Source organism: Pyrus communis, chromosome 4, assembly GCF_963583255.1.
Source record: "Pyrus communis chromosome 4, drPyrComm1.1, whole genome shotgun sequence".
NCBI lineage: Eukaryota > Viridiplantae > Streptophyta > Magnoliopsida > Rosales > Rosaceae > Pyrus > Pyrus communis.
The window spans coordinates 6,034,568-6,049,268 of record NC_084806.1 but is presented as its reverse complement, the minus strand read 5'-3'; the positions used below and the strand labels follow the sequence as shown (position 1 = coordinate 6,049,268).

The window sequence follows — 14,701 nt, the reverse complement described above, 5'->3', positions numbered from 1 at the left end:
GATTTGAAAGAATAATATATTGAGGAGCTGGAAGAAGACTCCAAAGCCTCACCATATGAAGAAAAAAAAACACTTTGTTAATCCATGTGATTTAACTCCAAGGCCTCACCATAGCAACTATTGTTTACCCTAGAAATATTGTTGTACCTGAGTTTTGAATCAGCAACGAGGAATCACAAATACTTTTTGACTTGTCAAAGATGCCAGACTCATTTCTCGACCGATGGGAGCATTGAATTCAAAGTCTTTGCAATTTGGAGGAAAGGTCATCTTAGGATTAACAAGATTACCGTCTTGGTTATGCCTCTGCCTAGATATTTTAGATTACTTTCCCATCGTTGCATCACTTTCTGGAAAGTAATCCCAAGTCTTTTTCAAGGAGTTCGTATTAGTGATCAAGGAAAGCAGTTGGAATTCTATATAAACGAGTTAAAAGACTTGAAGCAAAATACACTCAAATCATTCAACGAAATAGACTACAAGCTTTCAAATCAAAAACTCTATGTGTTTTACTTGTTTAATTCATTTTACCTTACCAAAAAATCACTTCGAAACCAAGACCTTAAAACTTTAGGAAACCTTCTTTTAGACTCTAATACCAATTAGAATTTGCTTTGCTATCATCTCTTTTACAGTGTCGATTTACTAGCCTTAGGACAATTAGTGTCTTTGGTTGTAAGTTGTAACCCTTTACAGAAGCATTTTTAACCAATCCGATAAGATTTAAATTGATTGTTCCAAGTTCATATATGTATATACTTTGTTTGCTTTGTGATACTCACTAATATTAATATTTATCTCAGTTATTTATTGTTTTTATCGTGTATATCAAGAAACAATTAAAATCTGTAACATGCAAGGGATTAAAAAGAACTAAATGTCAGCCAAATATTGGCACAACATTTATAAAAGAACTTTTATTACTTGTGCTGTAAGTATCCAACATACATATCATTTATTCTAAATACAATAGATGATTGATTAGCAATGTGATTGCAGCATCTTCAAGTCCTGTCTCTTTTATGTTTTTTATTTTTTTAATGGAGTCTCTTTTTTAGTTTATTTTCTTATGAATTGCATTATTTTTTAGGACTAGTTCATTGTTATATGTAGAATGGTTTTTCTATGTTGTTGCATGAAGCAGATGACGACTTCTGTGATTTTATGTAATATATGTGACTTTCTTAGTCATCAATTTAATGAAGATGTCATCATTTTTATTTATTTATAAGACCAGATAGTGGATACCCCTCAAATGTGATCCAAATCATGTACAATTTATAAGGTTTGAATCAAGGAAGTGAAAATCTACAAAATAAAACACTATTTAATCGTGTAATTCCAATTAAATTAAGCATTCAATTCATAATGGAAGTGCCCTAGTTTTAGTTTTTGTTATTATTTTATTAAAAAAACAATTCTTATTAGATAAACTTCAAACGTGCATCATCACCAAACAGTAAAAGTAATAACCATAAGAAACCAAGCTTACTCTAATCTTCCATTTCAACTCACTGTCTTTTGAGTTCAAACTCTACCCCTTTCCCCCTTCTCTTACCATTAATAACAACGTTAAAAAAAAAAAAAAAAAACTAAAATATAGCAAAAGTGCATAACTAAAACAGACAATATCTGCACTATAAAGCCCATGTCACTAAATGTAAACATAACTTGTAGCCAAAATGTAACATCCCACATCGTTCAGGGGAGTGGATCATGTAGACCTTATATGTGTATTTTCATCTCTACCTAGTATGAGGCCTTTTGGGAGCTCACTGGCTTCGGATTCCGTAGGAACTCCGAAGTTAAGCGAGTAGCGCTCCCATGATGGGTGACTCACTGGGAAGTTCTCGTTTGAGTTCCCAGAAACAAAACCGTGAGGACGTGGTCGGGGTCCAAAGCGGACAATATCGTGCCACGGTGGTGGAGCGGGCACGGGATGTGACACAAAACCTTAAAACTCAAAACAAATAAAACTCTAGTTTAACTCGTAACCCGAAACTTTAGATTATTCTCAATTGATTTGAAAGAATAATATATTGAGGAGCTGGAAGAAGACTCCAAGGCCTCACCATATGAAGACAAAAAAACACTTTGTTAATCCTTTTGATTAACCCGCGGGCGGGAGAACGCTATTAATCAACCAATCAATGTTTAAGAGAGCTTGTTACTAATATGTTTCCCTAGGATTACTTTATTTTAACTAACTTTAACTACAATTAGTCAATTACCAAATTTTTTGTCAATTAGTCAATTACCAGATTTTTTGTCAATTAGTCAATTACCATAGTGATTGTGTTCTTGCATATATCGTTTGGGAAATTAGATGTGCAAACCAACGGGCGTGCATTCCATATCACAAGGCACGCATTTGCGTCTCCCCTTGAATTGCGCCTTAATTTGTTCCAATTACTTAATTAAGATCACTTAATTAAAGATTAAGTTAGTAGAGTTGCACGAAATTACTCATTGTTAATTGGTGAAGTACATCTGAAACTCTGGGTTGTTTTATAGAAAAATGAATAAATTTGGTTTTACACGCAATCCACATATCTATTAGTCATTTGAGCCTTTGATATTCTTTTTGGTTTGATGAACCGCCAAATTTAATTTTTGATGTCTTAATTTCTAACTGTACTTATTTTTAAATGAATAAAGCCGCTATCGTTTTAACTTAAAAAATTAAAAATTAATCATTTGAGGCTTAATTAGATGGTGGTTTAGTAGTTCATCAATCTCAGTTTCGTCTAATTCTCTTAGTTTTCTTTACGTACAATGTTACTGGACAACTTCATAAATTAATCGCAAGTTGTCTCCTCATTGTCTTTTTGTAAAAGAAGGGCGATTTAAACATCACCAATTAATTTATGTTTAAACTCAATTTAGATCGAAACTAAATTGAGAAGTATTATCCTAACGAATGAATATTCAGAAGGATAATGCTTGTGGCGCTGCTCTAAGAGGGACTTATTTGTTCCTCACTTACAATTAATGAACTTTTTGGACATTATAATTGAAAATGTTCATTATCTTTATCATCATCTAAATATCATATATGCAAAAAAAATATTCAACTTGGAGATCTTTTAATCATTCATATGCATAAAATAATAGACGGTTCTTCATGAGCTATGTGTTACCAAAACATTTGATTGATTTAACACGTATAGATGACTAAATGATCTTCAAATTACATGATTTTTGGACGTATGATTTTTTGATGATGATAAACAGAGTGAACGGTTTGAATTATGATGTTTGGACGGTAAATGTTTGTTAGTGGGAGGGAGGGAGGGAGGCCCCCCGGGGGGGGGGGGTACACAAGCATTTTGTAATAATGTTGAGGCCTTGGTTGGATTTTGGGACACAAGCATTTTGTAATAATGTTGAGGCCTTGGTTGGATTTTGTAGTTTGGAGTTTAGCTAAGTAGCCATAGCTATGTCTCTTAAAACAAGAGGTCTTAGTTAAATTCCCCTCCTTGAACATAATGCTTGGATTAATACGCCACTAGAGAGGATAACCATTCTAAAATACAAGTCTCTTGTCGCATGTTCATGCGGGTGGCAATGTGCTATTTTACATTTTATTTTGTACTAGCCTCTCCGCACGCACTAACGTGCATGCGAGAGACATTTTTGCATCACGGACGCTACGCGTCCCTAAAGGTGTATTGTGTTAGTTTTTTTTTTTTTTTTCCATTGTAATTGTCAAGATATATTTTAAATGTATTGTGCAAAGATGAACTTTTTCTTTACCATGCACGTCCTAAAAAGTTGTCATGTTTTTCGTTTTCACTTTGCGTAAAGTAATGATTTAAATGTTATTCATGCAATTGTCAAACAACATGGGATTTTAAATGTAAGTTCCTACCTAAAGTTCATGAACAATAGTGGTTGTCATTCACCATTTTAAATACAAAGAATGAAAGAAAATTCATGAAAACCGAATAAACAATGTATATGCAATTGATAATAAAAACAAAATTCAATATAAATTATTCTTTCTTTTGATCAATCTGAACATATGAAGACAATTAACAATGTTGTTCTATAAAAGAGAAATTAAGAGAAAGTAGTCACTAGTGAGAGCCAGAACTTTAATTCCTTCAGAATCAAGGAGATAAACCCTAGTAAACAATTTGTGATCTCCTGCCAATTCACTAGCATTTGAGTTGTTGGCCTCTGTACAGGACATGAGGAGGAAAAGATATACTTGCCTGCTCATATGTAAGATATTTTCTCTTCCTCTAGAAAAATACAATTTGACACGTACGAGTGAATTTTTTTTTGGTGATTTTAATGAGTTATCATCATATATATATCAGACTATAATTTACAAGTAAAAATAATAACTCCTTAAGTGTAAGAGATCATTGGATATGTAACATTATTTTGTTTGTAGTTAAGTGAGGGTGCAGTGCACCATTAGTAATATTCCTCTAGGTTTGAGACATCGACAGAAACCTCATCCATTTAACCTTTTCATTACTGTTTCCAGAAACATGATGGGAGCAGTGTTCTCCACTATGTCACAGCAGATGATCAGGATATCCCTTCCTTTTAAAACTCTTATCCACTAACAATTCAAGTAGTAGCCTTATTATTCTTTATGTCCCAGTTTTTCTGAACGTTGCATGCAGGCGAACAAGGTCACTGTCTCTGTCGAGTTTCAACTTTCAACCAGGCTCTCTCACATCTAATATGTACTAGTAGTGCCTGTGCTTTTTCCCACCGTTGTTTGATAATTCAGCAGACACAAAAGCTAAAGCCTCGACTAAGTGGGCCTCTGTTGACTTGCATATCACTCACCAGTTTTCCGTTCTGAAAGTGTCAGCAGGATACCAAGGTAATTATATTAAAGTTCGGAAATGACAACAGCAGGCCCCTATAGCTCAGTGGTAGAGCGTCAGTCTTGTAAACTGAAGGTCTGTAGTTCGATCCTGCATGGGGGCATTTTTTATTATTTTCATTTGTTTCTGTCTTGCTTGAGTTCCTGACTCAGTTGCGCAAATGCGAGGTGGTGTGCAGGATGATTGTAGGGGAGTTTTCCCACTTCTTTGTGGGAGCTCACCTTTTGATGGATAGACCCGATATATGAGATGGTACACCACATGTTATTATACAAATGATAAGATGTGTGTGTTAAAAAGTTAATAATTTAAAAAATAAAAATTTCCACCACTTTGATTAAAACACGTGGTGTACCACTTGTGTTCTTGTCGCAACAAAAAATTTATCCTTTTGATGAGATGGGCCATTCAAACCTCGCCTGGGTGGCGTAGGTCAGGTAGGCCATTCAAACCTTCAATGGTTTTTCACTTCTCCATAAGTTTTGAAGGAATATGTATATTCTTTCGCACTTTTAAGTGAGATATTTTAAGTTCGAATTCACTAGAATTTGATGGCAATTATTTGTCTGCCCCTAAATATTTCGTTGTGTGTATATATAAAGAAAAAGAAAAAGGAATACGTGTGGTGAATAAATTGTGGGTCCGTTTCCTTAAAATTTTGGCCTAATCCCACAAACTCGAGCCCATCCAAACCAAGTCCCATAACTAAGCCCAGACCCACATCAGAGCTTCCTTCCACGGCCCTAATGGCATTTTCGTTATATACCACAAAAACAAAGGGGTTGTGTTGGACGTCCAATCCGCCGCGTTCTTCTATAAAAACCCGCCCCAGCGTTGCTCAACCCTAAGCGCCGCTACTCATTCCTGTTTACACTTGCGCTTCGATTTCGATTTCGATTTGTTTATATTCATTAGGGGTTTTATGCATTAGGGTTTAGGGTTTGCGGGTCGCTTCTGATAGGCGTTACGTTCATCAGCTGGTTTATAATTCCAGAAGGACGTGTCAACGGAAGCGTAAATCAGCTTCGATTTCCATCCCAAATTCATCAAAAAAAGCAGCTACGCATTTTTCGAAATGGTCGTAGACTGCTGTCTGGTTTTGGGCCGGAGTCGAGACATTGTCTTACAAATCACTGTCGGTGTTTTGTAGCTTAATTTTGTCGGGGGAGGTGGTGGTTGTTGCTTCATATGGTGAACGCCCTGTAAATTTCGATTGGATTGGGGATGTTCTAGTTTCCGAAGCATAGATTAAAATTACGAATTACCAGTATTAAACAGCACCGTGTCTGCTTCTTGCTTTTGCACTGTGTTACCTGTCTCCTGGTACATTTATTTATTTATTATTTTGTTAATTTCTTGAAATAATTTTTTTATGAAATTTGAAAATAATTGAGCAGTGACGATGAATCAAACCCTTGGCTGTAGTTCTGATCTGGTAATTAGTAGAACCAGAAGCTGATTATTAAGGGATGTCTCTGAGCTCACTTCAATCAATCCTTCATTTTTGTTGTAAGGTTAACAACTTGTGTTTTTGCTTTTGATATGCCTGTTGACGTTGAATGGTCGGACAGGAAACGAGATCGCATGATCCAATATTTTTCCTCCAAATTGGTCTCATGATGAAATTTTTTAATATCTTAGCGGATTTCAGTGAGACCTTAGTGCCAATGATCTGAATGTTACACACACTGAAGTCCCTAAGTTTGTATATTTTTTGGTTATCGCTCTGTTCATTTGATATAACGCAAGTGAGAGTACAGGAGATATGCAGAAAGAGAAAACGGGAGTGGGATAACCGAAAATAAAAGTTGAAGTGGAAGATACAAATATTGTACAGCAACACGCATTACATTCACACCAATAAGGTAACAGCAACATATAAATATGTAAACGAATGTAAGTAGAAATCAAACTGGTGCCTTTTGAGCTCAAGCTGAATCGAGGCAGCAGCGGAACATGGAGAACCTCTCCATAAGACTGCCGCACTCAGCGCACTGCACCGTCTCGGGCATGATTCCGGTTGCAGGCAAAATAAGACTGGTGCAGTGGTGTGGAGCTTGTCTGTGCACCCCTTCTAGGTGTTCATTCAGGGCTGGCATGAACCCTACTTCAGATGCCCTATTTTTCCAGTCTTTAAACTCCTCCAAGCTTTTCAACATGTGCTCTCCATTTGCCCTGGACATGACTGGGGAGCCTAGGCTGATCACTGCCCATCCGCGGTCGCTCGAGCCAAAGCTCAGCATCGATATGATCCCCTGCATTATAGGATCGCTTTTCCAAGGATCAGTTGGGGAATGGGTTTTGCCTTGCTCACTTAGAAGTTGTCCTCTGGATTGCCACATGCTCTCGAGACGAATCCAGAAGAACCAAATGAAGTTCCAGTCAAGGATGTGGCTTAGCTTCTCAGTTTGGATGATGTTCATGATGTTCTTCACCACGATCTCCTTAGGCTTGCTCCGCCCCACGTATAGCATTTCCAACTGAATGTTGGCTTCAACAGCCACGTTTCTTGCAGCCTTCGTGAAGTTTCGGATCCACTCTATGTCTTCTCCGCCATACAAGCAAATGTACTTCTTTTCCTTAATCTGAAATTCATGCAAAAATCACATATTCAAGAATCCGGATTGCACATTTTTAGATGCAGCATCTTAAACAATGATTCATATTCAGTCTAGTGGCATAAGATGCAAATACGATAGCATAGTATGTACCCAAGTACTTAAGTTCGGATCGATGGCCTCAGCCAAAAGCTCGATCCTCCAGGTTTCTTCTTCCCAAAGCAATCTCTCTCTCTGGTTAGTGAAAGGGAAGGCGATGCTTCCCCAAATGCACATCATGTGAACAGCATTCTGGTGCACAATTTTGCCTTGAGGATCCATCACAACAAGCAGAGGCTTCTTGGCAAAATTCCACTTCCTCGGGTCCCTGATGTACCTGACCACAATCGGAGACACTACAGAAGGGTGGAACACGGTGTGCCATTGCATGCTATCTTTTAGACTCTCGAATTGCTGGTACTTGGCTTCAGTCCATGCATCCGTAACTGGAACCCACACAACCTCGTATTGGCTCTCCGGCCTTGTAGGGTTTTGTAGCTTTTCCGAGTACATTTGTAGGACAATAATGTACTCGTTTTTGTGGACAACGTCTAGGTCTGTGATGAACAGAATCACTACTTTCCTCTTCAGCACATCAATGTCAACCTGTATTTCAGAAAGTTTTCAATTAATTGGGGAACAGAGTCGCTGACATTCAAAACATAGTCGCTCCGAGAAGAGAAAAGAATGTGAGGTTTTTAAAGCCAACCCTCTTCTTGTTGTAGCCGTCATATAGTGCAGGCTGATCATCCTTGTAAAACAAAACCCTCAGAGGCTTCGAGTTATCCATGTGTGGTGTTTCCAAGATGCGCGCGATTGTGTTGAAAGCTTCCTCTTCTTTGTTCTTCCCTGCATCACATAATCAATTATTTAGTTATATGAACAATTTATACAGGACAGGCCTAATAAGTGTTAATACTCTGTATCTTTTTTAGGTTAACACGCACAGATAAGTTGATGTAATCTGTCGAGGATATCTTCAAGGTGATCGAATATGTTTTTGAGCTTATGGGCCAGCGATGATAATTCCCACGCCTCTGTCACATACCTGATACAACAGTCATTTGAGGCGGTCCAAATAGTTTTGTTCTCGAACAAATTAGAGCATGCCACAAAACAACTTACTCTGGTTCTGAGCCTGTGATTCCCAGAAGTTGTGATGCAGCAACTACAATAGCCCGAATTGTCCAGTAAACTGCTGTGGGGGTCTGAGCAGTGGCAGCTGTAGCTTTGATTTCGGGGCTCAATTGGGGATCGTTGTGAATCTCCTGTAAGTGAACAATGGTCTTGGTCACTTTGAAAATGGCCCTAACCAGACTGTTGTATGCATCGAACTTCGTTTTCAAACTAGTCCCCGCACGTTCCAAGATCTCTTGCAGTTGCTTAAGCTGTCCAACCGCTCTGGCGAGTGGGTTGGTGGTGTATTGCTGAGCCACGAGCCAAAACTCGCCATCTTTGATCGCAAATGCTCCCAAGGCAAGCACCACCTTTTCATCCCAATCGTAGTGTTGCACAATGTCTAGTATGTCCATTGTTGTCTTGTTTGCATCTTCCCCTTGCACAAATGTGCACATTAACTGTTTCCCATCAATCAACAAAATTGGCATGTTCGTATTGTTAGACTGTCAATTGAAATTGCACTTGTGAATAATGTTGCGTCACAATTGGAAAATAAGTATATATGTAGAGGCAAACCTTGGAGTGAATTGCTTTGAACACGCTGTGTGGAACATCAACGCTGTCGTGGAGGGTACTCAGGTTAGCATGAAGGGTCTTCTCATGCTCCAAAGCATCCACTTGTGTAGCTGCCGGTGCTAATGCTCCCTAATTCACACACAAACAACATTGAAACAACATAATCGATCAGCAACAAAGTAATGAAACTAAATTAGCAGCAGCTACAGATTCTATGTACATAATTAAGCGACAAAATTAGGCATGGACGGACCGGGACTAGAATGCCATCATGGATGTCAGGTTTGGTGACGCGCGAAAGAATGGCCTCAATGGTTTGAAGAATTTGCGTGACTGCAAGAGGAGGCACTTCGTAGGGATGGTCATGAGACTTATCAGTCAGCATAATTTGGTTGACCAACGCACTGTCATCTGCTGTTTTCGAAAATTGACGATGTCCGTCACGCCCTTGTTTAAGCAGAGGAGGGCGATTATGGCCGGCTCCTCTGCTTGTTGGGTTGACAGCCTTATTGTGAGGTACCAGGGCCATTATCGAAGGTCGGGCTTTCTAAGCTATGAGGGGATGGAAGGATACCGGCAATGACTTCACTGTGTTGGTTGCAGTTGGTATTAGCTAACTAGGGTTTATATAGTACTTACATGGTGTATATCAAATGGAAAAAAAAAAAAAACAACAACAACAACAGTGTAAAGCTGCTACCTTGCTTGCATTAGGGTTTAAACTAAAAAGAGTTAGCATTAAGGTTCAAAGGTTCTTACTCCAGGAATATCTTTTTATCTACTGACGTCATGATGCACTGTCACCATTCTGTATCTTCTTTCAGCTTTACAAAATGTTATTGTTGCATTCAGAGATTGCATCAAGTTTCAAATATTTATCTGAAAACGTTGATAGATCGTAGATTCCAAACCCAACAGATAAACAATCTCAATTAAAATCTCAGACGAGAAAGGATTTAGTTATTGCCTATGTAAAAGAAATAATATACATATCTACGATCTATCGCTAATTACATTGATACTATCTTTATCTTGTATTTGATCAAATAGCACATCAGGTGTTAGGTTTTATTACAAAAAAGCCTCATGTATAGTTAATATTAGAATCATTCATACTTTATATTGTCAAATTTCCGATGTAAAGTTCGTACATTCTTCAATGATTAAACAATGATCTCCGGACTCATGAAGCTTGTGTGAAGAATTATAAGTTCTTATTCAGGAGTGATCAAGAGACATAAGCTTCTGTCCGATAATTGCTTAATTTGTTTATTATTGTCATTTAGGGCTAATTAATCTATAACTTTAAAGGCAGACTATACAAAGCTAGGCGGCTAAACTACTGTTCAAGTCAAATAGAACCCCGTAAAGAACCCTAAACTAAATTATTAAGATTATCTTTCTGATAATTCTTTAATGAACGAATTACTTTGGTTCATTAACTACTTTTTAGCCTCCACTTTTCATCATATCCGTATATGTTAATCTTAACATGTAGCCATGCATGCCATGAGAGGCAATGCTTCCACCTCTAGTACAAATTAGGAGTAGAAAATGACAACAGTAACATTAATTATAGTGTTAAACTTATTCACTAATTTGTTCACCAAATAATATGTCAGGATGTGTAAATATTTTATTTGTTAATAACAAATAATGGATCCAGGTTTAAATCAATAAAAAATTGTCGTATCATTTGGTGAACGAGATCAATATGCTAACAGTACTCTAATAACTTATTAAAATGGACCCAAATTAAAAATGAATAATTGAAATTTGTTGGTAGTAATAATACTGGATCATAATATGATAGCACACTGTAGGTGGCACCTAATGCACTGCCATAATTCAGGTGTCACATTTATTGTCATACATAAATATAGCACTTCGAGTACTAGTAAAAAGCAGCAACAGTAGCTTGCAATCAGGTAGGGAAACTCAACGTATCATAAAAAGCAGACTTGTGGTCCGGTGCAACAGAAGCTGATCAATCAGTGCAGCAGCGGAACATGGTGAACCGCTCCATGAGGCGGCCGCATTCAGCGCAGGCCACCGTCTCAGGCATGAGTCCGGTGGCAGGCAATATGAGACTGGTGCAGTGATGTGGAGCTTCTTTATAAACCCCAGTCAAGTACTCATTCAGTGCAGGCACAAACCCTATCTCGTTCACCCTTGTATTCCACAAGTTATACTCGGTTAAACTTCTATGCATGTGCTCTCCATTAGCCTTAGCCATCTCCGATGAACCGGCGCCAACCACAGCCCATCCACGGTCACTTGAACCGAAGCTCAACATCGATATGATCCCCTGCATCACTGGATCATTCTTCTTGTTGTCGGTCCTAACTCGACCAGACCTAACCTCAGACTGCATCTGGTGTCCCTTGGATTGCCACATGCTCTCGAGACGCATCCAGAAGAACCAGATGAGGCTCCACTCAAGAGTGTGGCTTAGCTTCTCAGATTGGATGACGTTCATGATGTTCCTCACCACTTTCTCCTTAGGGTTTCTTTTCCCCACATAAAGCAATTCCAACTGGATCTCAGCTTCCCGAGCCACATTTTTGGCTGACCTTGTGAAATTTCTGATCCAATCTATATCTTCCCCGCCATACAAGCAAATGTATTTCCCTTCCGTGATCTGAAACACGTTGTGTCAAAAATTAGTACTAATATAAAGTGACATATTATGCTATCAAACTGTAAATATTCTGGAGCGAATATTAAATATTATAAAGCGAATATGGATATACCCAGGTAATTAGGTTCTGATCGATAGAATCTGCCAAAAGCTCGATCCTCCAATCCTTCTCTTCCTCCCAGAGTAATTTCTCTCTGTTGCTAGTGAAAGGGAAGGCTATGCTTCCCCAAACACACATCATGTGAACAGCATTGGTGTGCACTATTTTTCCTTGAGGGTCCATCACCACAAGCAGAGGCTTCTTGCCATAGTTCCATTTATCCTGCTTCCTGATGTACCTGATGACAGTCTTAGGGACAACCGAAGGGTGGAACAATGTGTACCATTCCATGTTCCTTCTAAGATCCTCGAACTGCTGGTACTTGGCATCGGTCCACATGTCCACAATCGGAACCCACACAACCTCATACTGGCTCTCCGTCCTGGTTGGGTTCTGCCGTTTTTCCAAGTACATTTGCTGAACAATCATGTACTCGTTTTCGTGGACAACGTCTGTGTCCGAAAGGAACAGTATCACAACCTTCCTCTTCAGCACATCAATGTCAACCTGTTTGATGTATACATTGGGTATGAGGGAGTTAATTGGTTAATTAAACATTGAAATCATAACTTTGACATTAACTTTCTTCCAAGTATGTGCTTAATGCAAGTAAAATGCATGGTTTAATTAAAAATTAGAATTCAGTTGATTAAAAATTAAGTACTTGATGCAGTCATCCAGCTCTTCTATATCCTTATTACTTTTTTTAATCAAGGTTAGTTGACCTGATGATATTGAAGATGATCTTGGTTGATCAATTCTATTTGATTATATATATATATATATATATATATATATATATTTATTGTAGGGATAGAAGAGAAGTGAGATTTCAGAGCGAACCCTCTTCTTGTTGTAGCAATCATAGAGTGCAGGCTGATCATCCTTGTAAAACAGGACCCTCAAAGGCTTGCTGTTGTCAATGTGTGGTGATTCCAAGATGTAAGAAATTTCACTTAATTCTTGCTCTTCTTTCTTCCTCTCTGCATCACAGCAGACCATTAATCTCTAGCTAGGCATTTGCATAAACATATAGGGTAATTAAGCTAACTCTACTTGTTAACTAGACTCACTGATGATGTCGAGTAATCTGTCGAGATTCTCCTTGAGGTGGCTGTGTATGTTTTCGAGCTTATGAGCCAAGGAAGACAGTTCCCATGCCTCTGTCATATGCCTAATAGAAGCCAAATAAACGGAAAACATATTGACTTTAACATCGCGTTTTCTTGCTTGTCAAATAATGTTAATGTTGTCAGACTATGGATATAAACCAGACACATGCATTCAGAAGAACGAGTACTTACTCAGGGCCCATGCCAGTGATCCCCAAAAGCTGTGTTGCAGCAACTACAATACTCCGAATCGTCCAGTAAACAGCTGTGGGGATAAGAGCAGTGGTAGCCGCCGACTCTGCTTCAGTGGTCATGACGGGGTTGCGGTGGAGGTCATTTAGCTGAACAATGCACTTGGTCACATTGAGCACGGCCCTAACCAGATTGTTGTAGGCGTCAAACTTGGGCTTCAAACGAGTCCCGGCATGTTCCAGTATCTCTTGCACTTGCTTAAGCTGCCCAACCGCTTTGGCGAGAGGGTTGGTGGTGTAAAGGTGAGCCACAAGCCAGTATTCACCATCTTTCACAGCAAAAGCTCCCAAGGCAAGCACAACCTTTTCATCCCAGTCGTAGTGTTGCACTGTGTCTAATATGTCCATGGTTGTCTTGTTGGCATCTTCCCCAGACAGCCACTTGCAGAATATCTGTCACATATTTGAAGTGTCAAGACAATTAATAGGCCTCTTATTTTGTAAGTTCAACTAGAGGACCAAATTGTCCATAATGCCGATTGTTTTGCAATAATGCTCATTATCTATCGCGAGAAAAATGTTTTTTTTTTTCATTGATTGAAAATCTAGATTATTAATCAAGTTGATTGTTGTCTGAACGTGCGATACAAGTTCACATTTAGTTGTAAGCTATAGTATGTATGTTATAAACCTCGCAGGAAATTGCATTAAACAGGCTGGTTGGAACATCGTAGTTGTCAGGGAGACTACTGATGATAGCATGGGAAGCCTTCTCATGCTCCAAAGCATCGGCATGTGCACCCGGCACTAGTGCTCCCTATTTAGACACAAACAATGTCACGCTATGAGCAACAACATACCGTTTATAAAACTAAATTATTGACGATAACATTTCTACCAAGTGATTTCTTGTGCGATTGTGAGAGCCAAACTTACCGTGACGGTGCTGGGGATGTCAGGTTGGGTGACGCGGGACAGAATCACGTCGACGGTTTGAAGAATGTGTTTCAAAGAAAGGAGAGTGACATCATAGGGACGGGCATGAGACTTGTCACTAGCCAGAATTTGGTTGGTCAGCATACTGTCATCAGAAGCTGTTGAAGAAAAGCGACGCCCATCTTTGGGTAGAGAGCAGTTATAGTAGTCTCCTCCTCTGCGTCCTCCGGCGGTGGGCTTATTGTAATACTGAGCACCTGGTGCCTGGGGTGCATTATAACTCTGAGCAGCCGGCACACGGGCCGGATTGTAATTTTGAGCCGTCGGCATAGGGGTAGGATTGTAATTTTGGGCAACCGGCATAGGGGCAGGATTGTAATTCTGAGCAACTGGCATAGGGGTAGGATTGTAATTCTGAGCAGCTGGCATAGGGGCAGGATTGTAATTCTGGGCAGCCGGCATAGGGGCAGGATTGTAATTCTGGGCAGCCGGTGCAGGGGGGTTATTATAATTCTGAGCAGCTGCCATTTCGAAAGGTTGAGGCTGTAAGCTTGCTTGTGAGGGGATGGGCAGGAGAGA

At 39.0% G+C, this 14,701-nt stretch overlaps 2 protein-coding genes and 3 non-coding genes across 5 annotated transcripts; 3 read left to right on the top strand and 2 right to left on the bottom strand.

The window, feature by feature from the left end:
• Nucleotides 1–4,881: 4,881 nt before the first annotated feature.
• TRNAT-UGU (transfer RNA threonine (anticodon UGU)) lies at nt 4,882–4,953 on the top strand. Its single transcript has one exon. It is a non-coding gene; the product is annotated as a tRNA-Thr (tRNA).
• A 1,039-nt stretch (nt 4,954–5,992) lies between these two features.
• LOC137731753 (protein SIEVE ELEMENT OCCLUSION A-like) lies at nt 5,993–9,765 on the bottom strand. Its single transcript, XM_068470949.1, has 7 exons — nt 9,396–9,765; nt 9,143–9,271; nt 8,573–9,024; nt 8,395–8,495; nt 8,157–8,296; nt 7,562–8,053; nt 5,993–7,435 (listed from the first exon to the last, which is right to left on the bottom strand). Exons 1-7 carry the CDS (start codon nt 9,669–9,671, stop codon nt 6,779–6,781), a joined length of 2,247 nt encoding a protein of 748 aa, XP_068327050.1. The 5' UTR covers nt 9,672–9,765; the 3' UTR covers nt 5,993–6,778.
• On the top strand, nt 6,029–6,181 carry LOC137733086 (small nucleolar RNA snoR137). The gene has a single exon (XR_011068403.1). It is a non-coding gene; the product is annotated as a small nucleolar RNA snoR137 (small nucleolar RNA).
• On the top strand, nt 6,461–6,547 carry LOC137733071 (small nucleolar RNA R11/Z151). The gene has a single exon (XR_011068389.1). It is a non-coding gene; the product is annotated as a small nucleolar RNA R11/Z151 (small nucleolar RNA).
• A 1,152-nt stretch (nt 9,766–10,917) lies between the features above and the next one.
• Nucleotides 10,918–14,701, bottom strand: LOC137731752 (protein SIEVE ELEMENT OCCLUSION B-like). The gene is made up of 7 exons (XM_068470948.1): nt 14,123–14,701; nt 13,878–14,003; nt 13,188–13,639; nt 12,957–13,057; nt 12,727–12,866; nt 11,896–12,390; nt 10,918–11,783 (listed from the first exon to the last, which is right to left on the bottom strand). Exons 1-7 carry the CDS (start codon nt 14,648–14,650, stop codon nt 11,130–11,132), a joined length of 2,496 nt encoding a protein of 831 aa, XP_068327049.1. The 5' UTR covers nt 14,651–14,701; the 3' UTR covers nt 10,918–11,129.